Source organism: Microtus oregoni, unplaced genomic scaffold, assembly GCF_018167655.1.
Source record: "Microtus oregoni isolate MIOR12 unplaced genomic scaffold, Mior012 000029F_ref0000214, whole genome shotgun sequence".
Lineage (NCBI taxonomy): Eukaryota > Metazoa > Chordata > Mammalia > Rodentia > Cricetidae > Microtus > Microtus oregoni.
The window spans coordinates 17119424-17134123 of NW_024543088.1; the positions used below are offsets into that span (position 1 = coordinate 17119424).

Genomic DNA, 14700 nt, shown 5'->3' on the forward strand with positions numbered 1-14700 from the left:
TTAGACATTTAGGTGAGGTGGGTAGATGAAATAGAGGAAAGTAATTCAGAAAACCCATAGAACTTTCCTTCCTTTACTCCTTTCCCTCTTTCTCTCCTTTGGCTCTCTTTTTTTGGCTTTGCCCGTTTCTAACTTTATGATCCTTGTAGTGTGTAGGTACTAAATTATCTTACAGAGTCCAAGTAATGTTCTTGTTTGATTATTGTGCCCACCCACAGGTTGGCAAGTTCAGTCTTGTCTGAGGCTCTGACTTCACTTTGCATTTATTTATTTGCACATTTGGAGGCCCTATTTGCATGGCAGGATGCAGCATTTTCTAGCCCTAGCCAAGTGACGAGTGCAGCTAGTAAACACACAGCACATCTAAGGAGTGAACAAATTAAGAATGTAGAAAGGGAACCATACCGACTTACCTGTCAAATTCTGTGAGTACAATGGCAGTTCAGCTTTGGTAAGAATCAGGGACTAGACCTCTAGGAAAACTAGGAATTGGAAATGATACACAGAAAGAGAATATCGTACAAAAGGTTTCCTTATTTCATCCGTTTTTGTTGAGGGTATGAAATGTGAAAGCTGCAGTTGTTGTGAGGACTGTTTATTTAAACATCGTATATTATATTTAATTAAACAGAGGCGGGCTGGCAGAGAGACTAAAAGAACTGCAGAATCGTGAGAGATCTGCCATTTCTTTGTGGAGACATCGATGTGTTTCTTATCAAATGACACCTTTAGGTAAGATTTTTATAAGCATCTAAGTTGATGGGTGCAAAATATTCCAGGTAAAAAGTCTTTTCTCACATCAAATACATGAAGGTGGATTGTGTTTTTGTGACTTAAAAAAATTCTTTCCAATAGTCTTTGTTTTGGGGAATACTTTTCAAAATATAGTTGAAAACTATTTTGGTGGCATGTGGGAACTGACTGGGCTGGTAAAATGCTTGCTATACAAGCCTGAAGATCTATCTATCTATCTCAGTTCATGTCTCTAGCGTGTATTCGAAAGGGCTAGAGAAAATATATATATATCAAGTGTATTAATTTTGGTGAATTACTAGATTATTGAGGCCAAAATGAAAATAAAAGACTTATAGGGTTTACAGTTGTAGGTCTATTGGTGGAATGCTTTTCTTTCATTCATGTAGTCTTATGTGCATTGCCCAGCACTGCGTAAGTCAGGTGTGATGGTGCACACTATAATCTTAGCACTCAGGAGAATAGTAGTTGAAGGTCATCCTCAACTTGAGAGGAAATTTGAGGCCAGCCTGGGCTATGTAAGACCCTGCCTCAAGGAAGCAGAGGGTGAGATGATTCCTATGCTCTACAAAAGAATGATTTCAAGCTCTCTTCTCACATCCTAACTATTGGGGTTTGCGGATCAGCCCCACGTTGGGCCCCATTATGTCAGGGTCCGGTGCTAGCCCGGACCCTCAATTATTTCTCCTAACTGGACCCCAACATAAACTATCTCTCTCTGGATCAGCGTGGAGAAATGGGAATAAAGACACAACTCACATGGCTTTATCGGGAGGGAGATTCTCAGTGGTCCCTCATGAAGTCCTGAGTTCACATCCTGAAGAATTCCTCTCGTTTTATTCTCCAAACAGCTTTAATACCTAAACATAAACAGTGGGAAATACACCAGCATTCTGTCTCCTAGGTAACCAGGCGAATGGCTTTTTGTCATGTCCACATCTACCTGTGTGCTCTATATGTTAGCTGTCATGTAGGCTTGAATCAGCATTTCTATCAGGCATCCTCTAAATTACAAAGAAAGGAGCAAAACATCCTGACCTGTTGTTAGGTTAGAGACAGCCTTCCTGGCAGGATACATGACCATCAGGTGGGGCCTATGGCTTCAGAACCTGGCTGCCATACCAAATAGAAATATGGGCCTACACCTAACTTACTTCACTTTGTCCTTTCTTTTATAGTACTTTAATTCGCCAGATGCATTAATTTTCAGAATAACATGTCCAAGATGATTTGAGTTCATATGCGTGTCAGTGGATTCTGACCATGTATTTCAAATGAATCAACAATCACAGTATCCACAAACAGATTTTTTTCTCTTATATCCCTTCTGTCTCAGTTAACTAATAAAATGTTCTGTGAGCTTTGAAAAATTTTTTAGAACAATCTTTTTTCATTTTGCCTACTTATCCCAGTTCACACTCTCTCCCTTCCTTCCGCTTCTCCACCTCCCCCCCAGCCCCTCCCCATCCACTTAGAGAGGGTAAGGCTTACCAAGTAGAGTCAAGAAAAAGTCTGACACATCATTTTGAATCAGGACCAAGCCCCCTTCCCCCCCCCCCCGCCCCATATCTAGGCTGAGCAAGGTATCCCTCCATAAAGAATGGGTTCCAAAATGCCGGTTCAAGCACTAGGGATAAATCCTGGTCCCACTGCCAGTGGACCCACAGACTGCCCAAGCCACACAAATGTCACCCACAGTCATTGGGTCTAGTTTTGTCCTATGCTGGTTCTCTTGCTAGTACTCCAGAGTCAGTGAGCTCTCACTGGCTCTGGCCAGCTGTTTTTATGGGTATCCCCATTATGGTCATGACATCTTTGCTCATATTATCATTCCTCCTTCTCTTGGGCTGGTCTCTGGAAGCTTGGGCTACTGCTTAGCTATGGATCTTTGCATCTGCTACCATCAGTTGCTGGATGAAGGTTCTATGATGACAATTAAGGTAGTCGTCAATCTGATTACCAGGGATGGTCAGTTCAGGCACCCTCTCCACTATGGCTTTGGGTCTTAGCTGGCATCATTCTTGCGGATTCCTGAGAATTTTCCTAATGTGCCAGGTTTCTTACAGGCTTCATAATGGCTCCCACAATCAAGAAATCTCTTTCCTTGCTCTCTGTCATTCTCCCATCACAACCATCCCATTCCCCCATGTTCTCCTCCCTCCCTTTTGTCCTCCCCCTCCCATTTCCAATTTTCTCGGGAGATCTTTTCTAATTCCTCTTTGCAGGGGGATCCATGTATGTCTTTCTTAGGGTTATCCTTGTTACCTCGCTTCTCTGGGGTCATGGACTATAGGCTGGTTATCCTTTGTTTTATGTCTAATATCTACTTATGAGTGAGTACATACTATATTTGTCTTTCTGGGTCTGGGTTACCTCACTCAATGTAGTTTTCTCTAGTCCAGTCCATTTGCCTGCAAATTTCAAGATGTCATACCAAGCTGTTTTCATTGCCATAGCTCTGTAGTAAAGCTTGAAGTCATGGATGGTGACGCCTCTGGAGATTCCTTTATTGTCCAGGATTGTTTTGGCTATTCTGGGTTTTTTGTTTTTTTCATATGAAGTTGAGTATTGCTCTTTCAAGGTCTGTGGAGAACTGTGTTGGGATTTTGATGGGGATTGCTTTGAATATGTAGATTGCTTTTGGTAAGATTGCCATTTTTATTATGTTGATCTTACCTATCTTAAAGCATGAGAGATCTCTTCATTTTCTGATGTCTTTTTCAGTTTCTTTCTTCAAAGATTTAAAGTTCTTTTCATACAGATCTTTTACTTCTTTGGTTAGTATTATCCCAAGATATTTTTTGTTATTTGTGACTGTAGCATGAATACTAAAACCCCAGTGACAGAAATTAGGGTTCAACCTGAAAATCAGAAAAGCAAAGCAGCCAGCCAAACCACTAGAGAATTCTTACCTCTACCAAGGTTGGGCAACCACAAACTAAGCAGACAGTGCCTCTCTCCTCCCATTTTATATTTCTTCTAATGCTGGGATTAAAGGCGTGATTCCTTAGTACTGGGATTAAAGCTGTAGGCTACCACCACCTAGATTTGTTTCTGGTTGATTTTGTGTAGCCCACGGTAGTCTTGAACTTAGAGATATCTATATGCCCGTGCTTCTCGGGGTCTCTCTTTCTCCAGTTAGTGAAGGTAGGGCCTGTGGCTTAGGCAGTTGCTCTTTCTCCAGGTGCAGGCAGATCTGCTGATATGATTCTTGGGCTCCTTCAGGTGTAGGTAGGGTTTGGGGCAGTCTGGACCAAGGCTCTGGTAGGCACAGATGAAATGCTGTGGGAAAATTGTGTGTGTGTGGATGCTGGTCCGGAGTCTCTGGGGTTTGCTGGGTCGGGTTGTGTCACAGGGTGTGCCTCCTGGGGCTTGGGCTTAGAGAGCAGAGCCCTCCAACTGGGAACCGAGACACTCACCTCTCTAGGGGCAGCCTGGGCCAAGGCTGTGGTGTGCACAGATGTGGTAGGGAATGGTTGCAAGTATTAGCAGGCTTACTCCAGGGTCTCTGGGGTTTGGTGGGTTGGCATGAGCCATGGGATGAGTCTCCTAGGGCTAGGGTGCAGAGAACAGAGCTCTCCAACTAGTAACCCAGACACTTCCCTCTCTAGGGGCAGTCTCAGTAAGCTTTTTCTAGGGAAAGGCAAACCAACTTCTATTCATGGTAGACCAAAGTAATGATTCTATCGAAGTTTGACCTAGCAAATATTGAGTTTATTAGGGTTGCGTAAGGGAGTATGATGATAGGTTGTGTACAGGATCACGAATAACCCAAGGGCAAGTGCGTCACCAGAAGCCTACCCCAGCTGAGTTACAGCTAATTGAAGATACAATGCTTTCACTGCATGACAGGTCCAAGTCTCCTGGATGCAAATGTGTCAGAGAGTGTTCTCTCCAGTGAAAGGCACCACAACTGGGACTATAAAGGCAGCACAAATTGTAGTCATGGACTGTTATAAAACAACATCAGAAGGAATTCAAAAAAACAGAGAACATGAAATTGGGGGAGGATAAGGAAGTGAGGCTCAACTTGGAAAGAGTTAGGAGAAGAAGCTGAGAGTGATTATGATCCAGATACACTGTATGAACATTTTAAAGTATAAATAATTTTTTTTTTTTTTTAATTTTCGAGACAGGGTTTCTCCGTAGCTTTTTGGTTCCTGTCCTGGAACTAGCTCTTGTAGACCAGTCTGGCCTCGAACTCACTCACAGAGATCCACCTGCCTCTGCCTCCCGAGTGCTGGGATTAAAGGCGTGCGCCACCACCGCCCGGCAAATATATTTTTAATCCTCAAATTAAGAAATACAACCACCTGATTTGTGTTTCTCTAATGGTAATAGTTAATATACATATAGTATTAGCTACCTCTGGAAGCACTGGGAACTGGATCACAGTAAACACATGGTGTAATGCCTGGTCCAGCACATGCGCAGTAATTATAGCATTAGCCTTTAAATGCATTTTCAAGTCAGTTTTCTTTTTTTTTCAGGACAGAGTATCTCTGTGCAACAGAGGCAGTCCTGGAACTCACTCCGTAGACCAGGCTGGCCTCAATTTCACATATCTGCCTGCCCCTGCCTCCCAAGTGCTGGTATTAAAACCATGAGCCACCATTGCCCAGCTCAAATCAGTTTTCCTATTCAATCTATAAGAACTACAAAAACAGGTTGGAAGAAATAGAACCTTTGTAAAGTTGCTACCTTAAGTAAAGCTGTGATATCAAAAAAATATGACTGCCTAGGGGCTGTAATAAAATAGCAGAAACAATGAAGGGGGTTAGAGTAAAAGTATGCTGTATTACCAAAATGCCAGGCAGGATGTGCCTACAGGTACAATAATGTCATGATTGCTATGAGTACAACAATCAGCTTTCCAACCTCATTTAAGGCCTATTCCACAGGAGGAACTCCTGTCTAGTACTTATGTAGATGGGGGGACATCAGAGGACCTAGTGGAGAAGGAACTGCTATTGTTTTATTGAATGAATGTAATGTGTATCAAGTTGTTTCTAAACATATTTGTACTCAAAGAATTATTAATGAACAAAAATTCCTTTTTGTAGATTAAGAGTATTTGAAAAATTCATGATCATTGGTGAAACTCCTAAGAACAAGTTTATTTTGTTGCTGTGGCATAGAGGCCCGCTGCTTAGTCACTTATAAGCATCTTGATCACTCTCTCCAATGCTTAAATCATCACACAAGAGTAGAAAGAACCTAAGAGCTGGAGGAAGGGGTGGAGTTATTGTGTTGCAATTTATTATTAGAGGGAACAGGAAAGATCATGAGGCTCCAGAAGTTAAAGAAGTGCAGGAAGTTCATGAAATTAACAAAATCCACAAGGTCCCTCTCAAATGTTCTAAAAGCTGGAGCATGGTCAACCAACCAGGAGCATATCTTTAAAGAAAACCAACTCTCCCTCCCCCAGAAGCCATCAGCTCTCCCATAGTTCAGGCTCAAGAACTCATTCCCACTCCCTGCCACAGTGCTGACTCGCCTTTCTCTTCCTGCAGGTCTTGTGCATCCCACCAGAGCTGCTGCGTTCCTGAGTGCAGCAGCCCTGTCATATTGAGAAGACAGTTTTACTCAGCTCCTCCTTAGCCTGTAGCTCTTAAAAATCTTTCTAGTATAGCTAAGTAATTGTTTCTGGCAGTTACTCAATCTGTTTCCTGGATGATGTGATATTTTAATTAAATGCTCCAACATTTTTGGAAAATATTGCCCTAGCAGCATAGAAATGACCTTTTTTTGAACTATTCATCAGATTGCAAAACAGTATTCTTTTTAAAATGAGTGTCTCTGGTACTTATATCTCTTGGGCTCAAATTTGGAGCTTGCCTCCAGCAGATAATTTGACAGACCTTATCCCATGCTCTTTTTCTCTCCCAGGTGAGTGGAACTGAGACTGCTTGGTTTTGTTCCACAAAGGCATTGTTCATTTGTGTCCCCTAGAACGCCTCGTGGTACTCTGCCCAGAGGACAAGACTGCTGTCCCTTCTCTCCAGCTGTGGTGTTCAGGGCATGATCACAGTTAACAGAAAATAACTTGTTTACCCCCAAGGTATTCAGTGCTGTGCACATTGAGAAGGCGTTATCTTATTTGGAATATTGTTAGTACTTACTAAATGCTTCCAAAAATGAGCGGTCGGTAATAGTGTGGCTCATCCTATGTTTTTAAGTGTATTTTAATAATGGACTCATAGGTGTTTGTGCTCTAATAATATTTGTGTGTTCCTATAATTGTTTTCCTTTTATGAATTTCTACATACTCTAAAGTAACCACTGAGGAGTATCTGTTACTTTTTGCTACCTGATAGGTAGTTCTTCATATCTAGTGTGATGCACAGCAAATATTGTAGCTACAAGACCAAAAAGACTTTTCTTTATTCCTTTCTGTCTTTCTAAAAAGATACAGGCTGCTTTTCAGTAAACAGCAGCAATCAGTTCTCTGCTCAATCACCAGCATGGGCTCCTTCCTTCCTTCTTTCCTTCCTTCCTTCCTTCCTTTCTCCCTCCCTCCTTCCCTCCCTCCCTCCCTCTCTCCCTTCCTCCCTCCCTCCCTCCCTCATTTCCTTTTTCAAGACAGGGTTTCTCTGTAGACCACTTTTCTTTTTGCTTCTAAAACCCCTAATTTTCTAGGTACTGCTTATCTGCCTTACCCTAGAGAAATATGCAAACTAAAATGACTGATCGATCCTAGCTTGTTCTTCTGTTCTCTGTTGAAGAACAACTACTTTTCATTAAAGACACACGTGCTGTGCCAGAGTCACGTGCTTGCTCTTTTGTCCGTGCTGTCATAGAAGTCTGTCTTTACACTTCCATTTCTGCTCACATTATGCCCAGCAGGAACTTGACATTGCACACGCTCATGTCCTTCCCTCACTCTGTTTCCTTTCTATCCTCAATGAGACAGGTACAGACCGTGAGAAGCAGTCATCCTGAACAGTGCCCTGACAAGTTGGTGACCCAGCTCAGTGTACAAACCTGTACTCTAGCACTAGGTCAGGAGAATGGATGGAGAGCTTGAGGAAAAGAAAAACAAAGTCATGAAGCAAAAGAGAGGAAGAATTGGAAACGGAAATGAAACAATATATAACTTGAAACTTGGCTTTTGATCTTTTTGCTGTTAATCTGCAGTGTTTGAGAGACTGGTGATACTGAGTGTTATTTGCAGCTCTATTTTCCTTATTCCTGCTTAGCTAATTTTGTATTTTAAAAATTAAACACTAATAGAAAAAGATAAAATATATTCATTATCTGCAACTAATAGTACATGTTAATTTTTTGCCTGTATGTGTTTTGTGTGTATTTTATAGCAAAGATTTGAAAAGGCCAGCTTTCCTCTGAGTCACAGCAGTTTTTGTCTCCCTAGGAGACATCACCCACCTGTCTTCGTGTGCCCTGCTGTGTTTCCTCTTTCTTCCAGCTAGTTGGCTTTCTTCCCCTTCCCATCTTGTTCCCCGTGATACCCAGATTAGCTTTTAACTCAGGATTTTTTTGACCTAGTCTCTCTAGTAGTTAGGATTATAGATGACATCTTCCACACCCAACATGAGGATTTTGCAAAGATTTTGACTTTTATTAGGAATATTTTGCCTGTCCCACCTCACTCCAGCCACTTGATCTTATGAGGTGAACCACACTCATGCTAGGCAAATGTTCTATGACTGAGCCAACACTCCCAGTTCTTTGTGCTTTTACATTGGTACAACATGTGTGTCGATAACTATTATTGCATCGGGTCCCCTTTGTTTATCCTCGAATTCTCTCAGATCTTGACTGGAGCAAGTGACATTATCTGTTTCATAGATGAGAAATTGAAATCTATGTAATTTGGCCAATTCTATAAGAGGGGCGCTCCTGGAATCCGGATTAAATTCTACCCTTTTAAGTCCATGCCTCAAGCACTCAGGAGTCCATGAACATTCCTTTGCTGTCACTGCTACATAGTTTCTGACAGAAGCAGAGAAGCAGTTCATGTGTAGGATGTTTCTAAATGTGTGGTTTTTCTTTTTCTTCTTCTTCTTCTTTTTTTTTTTTTTTGGTCTGTTCTGCTTCTAGGCAGAAAGTCTGGTGTCTTAACTGTGAAAATTCTGGAACTACATGAGGAATGCACCATGCAAGTTGCAGTGTGTGAGCAGTTAGCAGGGCCACCAACCATGAGCCCTCTCAGGGGCACAGCTCCAGGACTGGGAGCCTGTCTGAAGGTTCTCTTTACCAGAGAGACTGCAGACCACCTACGGGGGCATCCCCAGGACATCATCTACATCTTCCCTCCTTGGTGAGTACAGCAAGCTGAGTCCAGCTGTCAACTGTGCATTTGCCTCATAAGCGGAAGACATTTTTACCAGGAAAAGTTCTGTGACTTTGTTAGAAAAATGCCAAGAGAGAAAAGCCAGGATGTGACTTGGATCTTATGTGACAGGATTGTGTCCGCTTGGAATCAGAGATTTTATAATTCAGATTTAGGGAGTAGGAAAAACAACCACTTGAGGATTTTTGTCTATGACGTGTGTTGTATGATCTACAGTTTGGCCGTTTTTGTTTATGTTCTTTCTGGGAAAATAGGTGTAGTAGGCGATCTTATGTGACAATAGGGTAATATGTATTACTTTATTCTTTTCTTGATGTCATTTAAGAGGGAAATATAAAAAGAATGGATTAATGCATAATATAGTTTGAACTCCAGGAGACTAAACAATCATTACTAGACCAAAATTTACAGCAGTTCTAACATTTGCTTTCTTTTGCTTAGGAAAATAGTTTTTACTATCAAAAAAACTTTATTACTTTTGGTAAATACTAATTATTAAATTTATTGGTAGAAGGTTCCGTTCCATCTATGAAATTCCTAGATTCTTGGATTTGGGATTGGCTACAGATGTTAAACATAAGCTTACCTTCCTTCCACATGAGGTCTTTTAGAGCATCATGGCTAGTGATGGTTTCTGGTCTGCATTGATCTCTTCACGATTCTTAGGATCACTTGTGAGAGGGCCTCAGGCTACCATGTGTACAGTGCCTACCTTGTTACCTTCTTATACCTTTCCTCATTCTTTTCTCCTGGATATTTTTGTTTTTATTCTTTTAGTATTTTTTGCTACCTAATTGGAGTGTAGACTTAAAAGAAGGGTTGCAAAGAGTCTTGTATTTGTCCCAGAAGTGACATGTGAAACCTAGCTGTTTCTATGCTGTGCCATGCTGAAAGAAGTGGGTTTTCTCTCAAGGAAAAGACTCCAGAATGTTTGTACTAACTAGGGTAACTGGCAACATATTTTAGTGCTGGCAGTAGGCATTTTAGCAAACCTACAGTTGTGAAAATATGTGAAGTAAGGTAATGTCATGAATTTCCTAGAGTCCCTTTATGTGTCTTTCTTAAAATGGTCACCTCAAAAGAAAGCAGGACTAAGGATAGAGCTCAGTGCTGAAGCACCTTAAACCTTAATTCATTTCCTAATACTGGGAAAGAGAGAGAAAAGGAGGTTGGGAGGAAGTGAGGGGAGAGCAAGTTAGATGTATAAATGTAATCAGTAGCTACAAACGCAGAAAAGAAGTTCTTCTAAGTGTTAGTGATGCCAAGTAAGACACAGCATTCGGATGCCCCTAAATGTTGCTAGGGCCTTCAATATGTTACCTAATTTTATTTAAAAGGATCGCTTAACCATTTTTTTTTAATTTTTCTATTGCTGTGATATGACACCAAGACAACATAAAAAAATTTTATTTGAGGCTTCTAGTTTCAGAGGATTAGAGCCATCGCCATCACGGCGGGTAGCGTGACAGCAGGCAGGCAGGCACTGACACAGCCATTGAGAGTTCACCTCTTGAGACACAACCACAGGACAGATTCAGAAACTTCGGAGCCCATCCCTACCGACACACCTGCTCCAGCAAAGCCATATCTCCTCATTCTTTCCAATCAGTTCCATCAGCTAGGGACCAATTACTCAAATGTATGAGTTCTTGGAGTCCATTCTCATTCAAGCCAGCACACCCTTAAAATCCCAACAAATTATTTACTGCACATAGTAGCATATAATATCTCCATTTGTAGAACAATGGCCCTATCACAAAGAACAGGCCAGTATTCAAAGTCCCCTAGGGAAGGAGAAGCCATAAAATTCCCAGACAGGTGAGACAGTCCAGGTCTCCTGGGCTGTGCAGACAGTACTGTTCAACTTTGGTCATCTTCTCAGTGGTAACAGATAAATTTGCACTAGCTGCTTGGTATGTTCAGGCTACCTTAACAAATTGCTACCTTATCTTGTTAAACAATAGAAATTTATTTCTCCCAGTATAGATTATGATGGCCAAGGTCAAGGTACCAGCGAGATAGATTTCCTCTGAATCTCTGCTTGGCTGTTGGAACACAATGCACTTGGTATCATCTTTCAGGACCTTTTCTGTGTGTGTCTACCCCTGATGTCTATCCATGCACAGACTTCTCATCCTTTAAGGACCTGTCATATTCAATTGAGCCCATCCTACAGGCCTCACTTTAACTTTATTATCATTTAGTGCTCTGGGCCTAGGGCTTCAATACAGGACTTTTGTAAGGACTTGGTTCAGCCCTTATACCTACCCTGAGAGTGAACATATTTTGTGCTGAGTAGTTTAATTCTGTGGCCATGTAAATCAACTGATTTTTCTGTCTGTACATGGCCCAAAGGATCATAAATAGCCATATCCTGAGGAGCTTCTTCAACTAATTATATATTGTTTTATAGAGACATAGAATTTTTAAAAACAGTTCAAAAATTACACATGTTCAGATGTATCTGTGAAGATTTGGGAAGTGTATGTGCATGAGTACAGTTTCCCTCAGAGGCCAGAAGAGGGAATCAGATTCCTGAGAGTTGGAGTCATAGGCTGTTGTGAGCTACCCTACCTGGGTGCTAGGAATCCAACTTGGGTCCTCTATAAGAGCAGTAAGAATTTTTAACCTTTTGAGCTATCTTTCTAGCCTCTAAAATTATAATGGTCTTCCTCTGTTGCAAAGAGAAATTTCCTTGATGAGGGGTGAAGACTACACTTACGTGTGGGTATAAGGACAAATGTTTATAGATTATTTTAAGTACTATGGTAATGTAATGAATTAGTGGTTGTGGATTCTCTTCAGTAACCATGCCTCTACTAGCACTGTGTAGTTAGCTGGGTTTCTAGTATTTGGCATAGTGTCCTTGTTAAGCAGTCTTTAGTCCAATTAGGGAGCAACTAGATGGTGCCAAAGTTATTACAGAAGAAGGGAATAGAAGGAGACAAGTGATCTGATTGGGAAACAGGGAAAGGGAGCCTCCTTAGGAAAGGAGAGGGATAGGTAGAGAAGAAGAAGGGAGGGAGGGAACATAATATGGATGGCTGAGAAATCCACGAGGAATCCCTGTCTCTTCTGATTAATTTTGGGTTGAAGTCCATCTTGGCAAATATTTACATTGCTGTCTGTTCCATCCCTTTACCCTAATGCAGTGTTTGCCCGATGGCTTGCTGCACACCTTGGAGTTAGCAAAAAGATGGATTGTCTTTTCTACTCCATCTGTTCATCTGTGTCCTTTTATTAGGCAATTGGGACATTTAACATTGAGATTTATTACTAAATATTGTTCTGTTTTTTTGTTTGTTTGTTTGTTGTTGTTTCTTGTAGATGTGGTGGGGTTTTTTTTGACCGCTTTTTGTTGTATTGTTCTGTTTTTAGCTGAAAAGTCAGGTGATATTCTTATGGGCTTGCCTGTATTTTTACTTGGTATTTTTTAATTTCAGCATTTACTATCCTTTCTTTGATCTGTGCCTGTACTGTTTGATTATATTGTCTCAGGAGTTTCTTTTCTTTCTTTTCTTTTGAGGGCTCTGTGAGGTTCTAGGGACTGACAGTGAACAGTGGTGGCTCATGGTGGGCATGTGGGTGGGCTGACTGGCAGTTTATTCTGAATAAATTAAGACTCAGGTTTAGATTGCAAGCTGAAGTTCTGCTTAGAACTCTGGTCAAGCAGTCCTAAGAAAAAAGATAAAATCTTCAACAAATGGTGCTGGTTAGTCTGAATATCTGCATGTAGAAGAAAGCAAATAGATTCATACCTACCACCCTGAGCCTTACTTAACTCCTCGTGAATCAGAGACCTCAACATAAGACAAGATACCCTGAATCTGATAGAAAAGAAACGGTTCGATAGTTTTTAATTCATTAGCCCAGGGAAAATCTTTCTGAAAGGGAAACCAGTAGCACAGGCACCAAGGCTGACCGTAGATGGGGCCTCATGAAGCTGAAAAGCACACCATCCTGTGAACAAAACGGGAAGATTTCTTTATCAATTGCACATCTGATGAGAGTTAATATCGAAAATATATAGAGAGAGCTAAAGATAACTGAACATCAAGAAAAAAAATAACTGAATTTAAAATTTAAAATAACAAAGTAGAGAGTTCTCAAAAGATAAGATACAAATGGCACTTAGGAACACTTAAAATATCCAATGTCCTTACTTAGCCAGCATGGAAATTCGTATTGAAACTACTTTGAGACTTCAGTTTAAACCGGTCAGAATGGTCAAGATCAATGAAACAAATGACAACTCATGCTGGCAAGGATGAGAGGAAATGGAACACTTGCTCACTTCAAACTCATAGAGGCACTTTTAAAGTCAGTTTGATGGTCCCTCGTGAAGCTTGGAAAAGATCTGTGTCAAGATCAAGCTATACAACTCTTGGGCATATACCCAAAGGACACTCCATCCTGAGATATTTGCTCATCCAGGATCATTGCTATGGTATTCACAAGAGCCAGAACTTGGAAACAGCCTAGATGTCCATCAACTGATGATTGGATAATGAAAATGTGATACACTACAATAGAATATTAATCAGCTGTTTCAAAAAAGAAATTATTAAATTCTAAGGTAATTGGATGGAGCTAGAAATAAATCATTGAAATGTAATCCAGATCCAAAAAGACAAATATTATTTTTCTAATATCAAGAATACTTTTATATACTTTTAAAGATAAAAAATGGGTAAATATAAATCAATGATAACATGGATTTAGCATCCAAAGTAAAAAAAAAATTATATTCCCAGAATTGCATGAGGCACTGTCTTTGGTACAAGCATATTTGTCTTATCTTATAGTTTGTGGATTTCCACAAAACTGCCCTGGTAGTCTAGGGGAATGCACCGTTTTATGAGAATAGAGTCTGTACTTGGAACCTTCCAAATCCTTACCAATGAGGAAATTCCAAGCATTCCACAGGAATAGATAATTTTAGTGGGTAGCTAGCTGATGACATGAAATGTTGGAATGGTAAACATTTCTGTTCACATCAACTGAACAATACAATCTGGGATCGCGTGTTCTCCAGGCTGTGGGTGATCAGTGGGTGGCCAGCCTGTCTGTGCCACCTGTGGCTTGGCTTGGGTTGGGATTTATCAGAAGCATAGCATCTAGTCAGGAATAGGCATATTTCTAATGTATTCCTATCCAGGCCACCTGCAGCAGGGGGGTCTGTAGCTGATTCCTGTGGTCCTTTGAACTGATTCTTTATTTCTTTATGACAATTAATACCTTCATTGGGACTAAGTTGGTTTGTCAGACACTGGGCAACATATTTAGAAACTTGTTTGTGAACTTGAAAATCTGGAAATACTAACTTTATTAAATCTATGGTGATTTTCCTGATGAGATGATAGTAAATATGCTTGTTCTTTGTTGAAAAGTTAAGTCAGGATCATTAGTCATTTGCTTCCATGGGATTACTGAGTAGTGTGGGAGGAAGTTACAGAACAAGTGATGGTACGTTAGGTACTTTATTGAGGTATAGTGTAAGACACCCCCACAAACAGTGGCTTTGTGACATTACTTTTAAAAAGCCATCTGCCCGGGCGGTGGTGATGCATGCCTTTAATCCCAGCACTCGGGAGGCAGAGGCTGGCGGATCTCTGTGAGTTAGAGGCCAGCCT

The 14700-nt window shown here is 40.9% G+C and overlaps 1 protein-coding gene across 4 annotated transcripts in view; it reads left to right on the forward strand.

Annotated features, from left to right (window-relative positions):
* The window catches only part of Spidr (scaffold protein involved in DNA repair), a 228473-nt gene that overhangs the window by 71498 nt on the left and 142275 nt on the right, over positions 1-14700 (forward strand). For 2 of the 4 annotated variants that reach the window (XM_041677878.1, XM_041677879.1), the window contains 2 exons: positions 632-732; positions 8815-9034. In XM_041677878.1, coding sequence (XP_041533812.1) covers positions 632-732; positions 8815-9034 — 321 coding nt within the window. Of the gene's footprint in view, positions 1-631; positions 733-4785; positions 4835-8814; positions 9035-14700 lie in introns of those variants that run through there. The other 2 variants (XM_041677880.1, XM_041677881.1) reach the window with 2 other exon arrangements.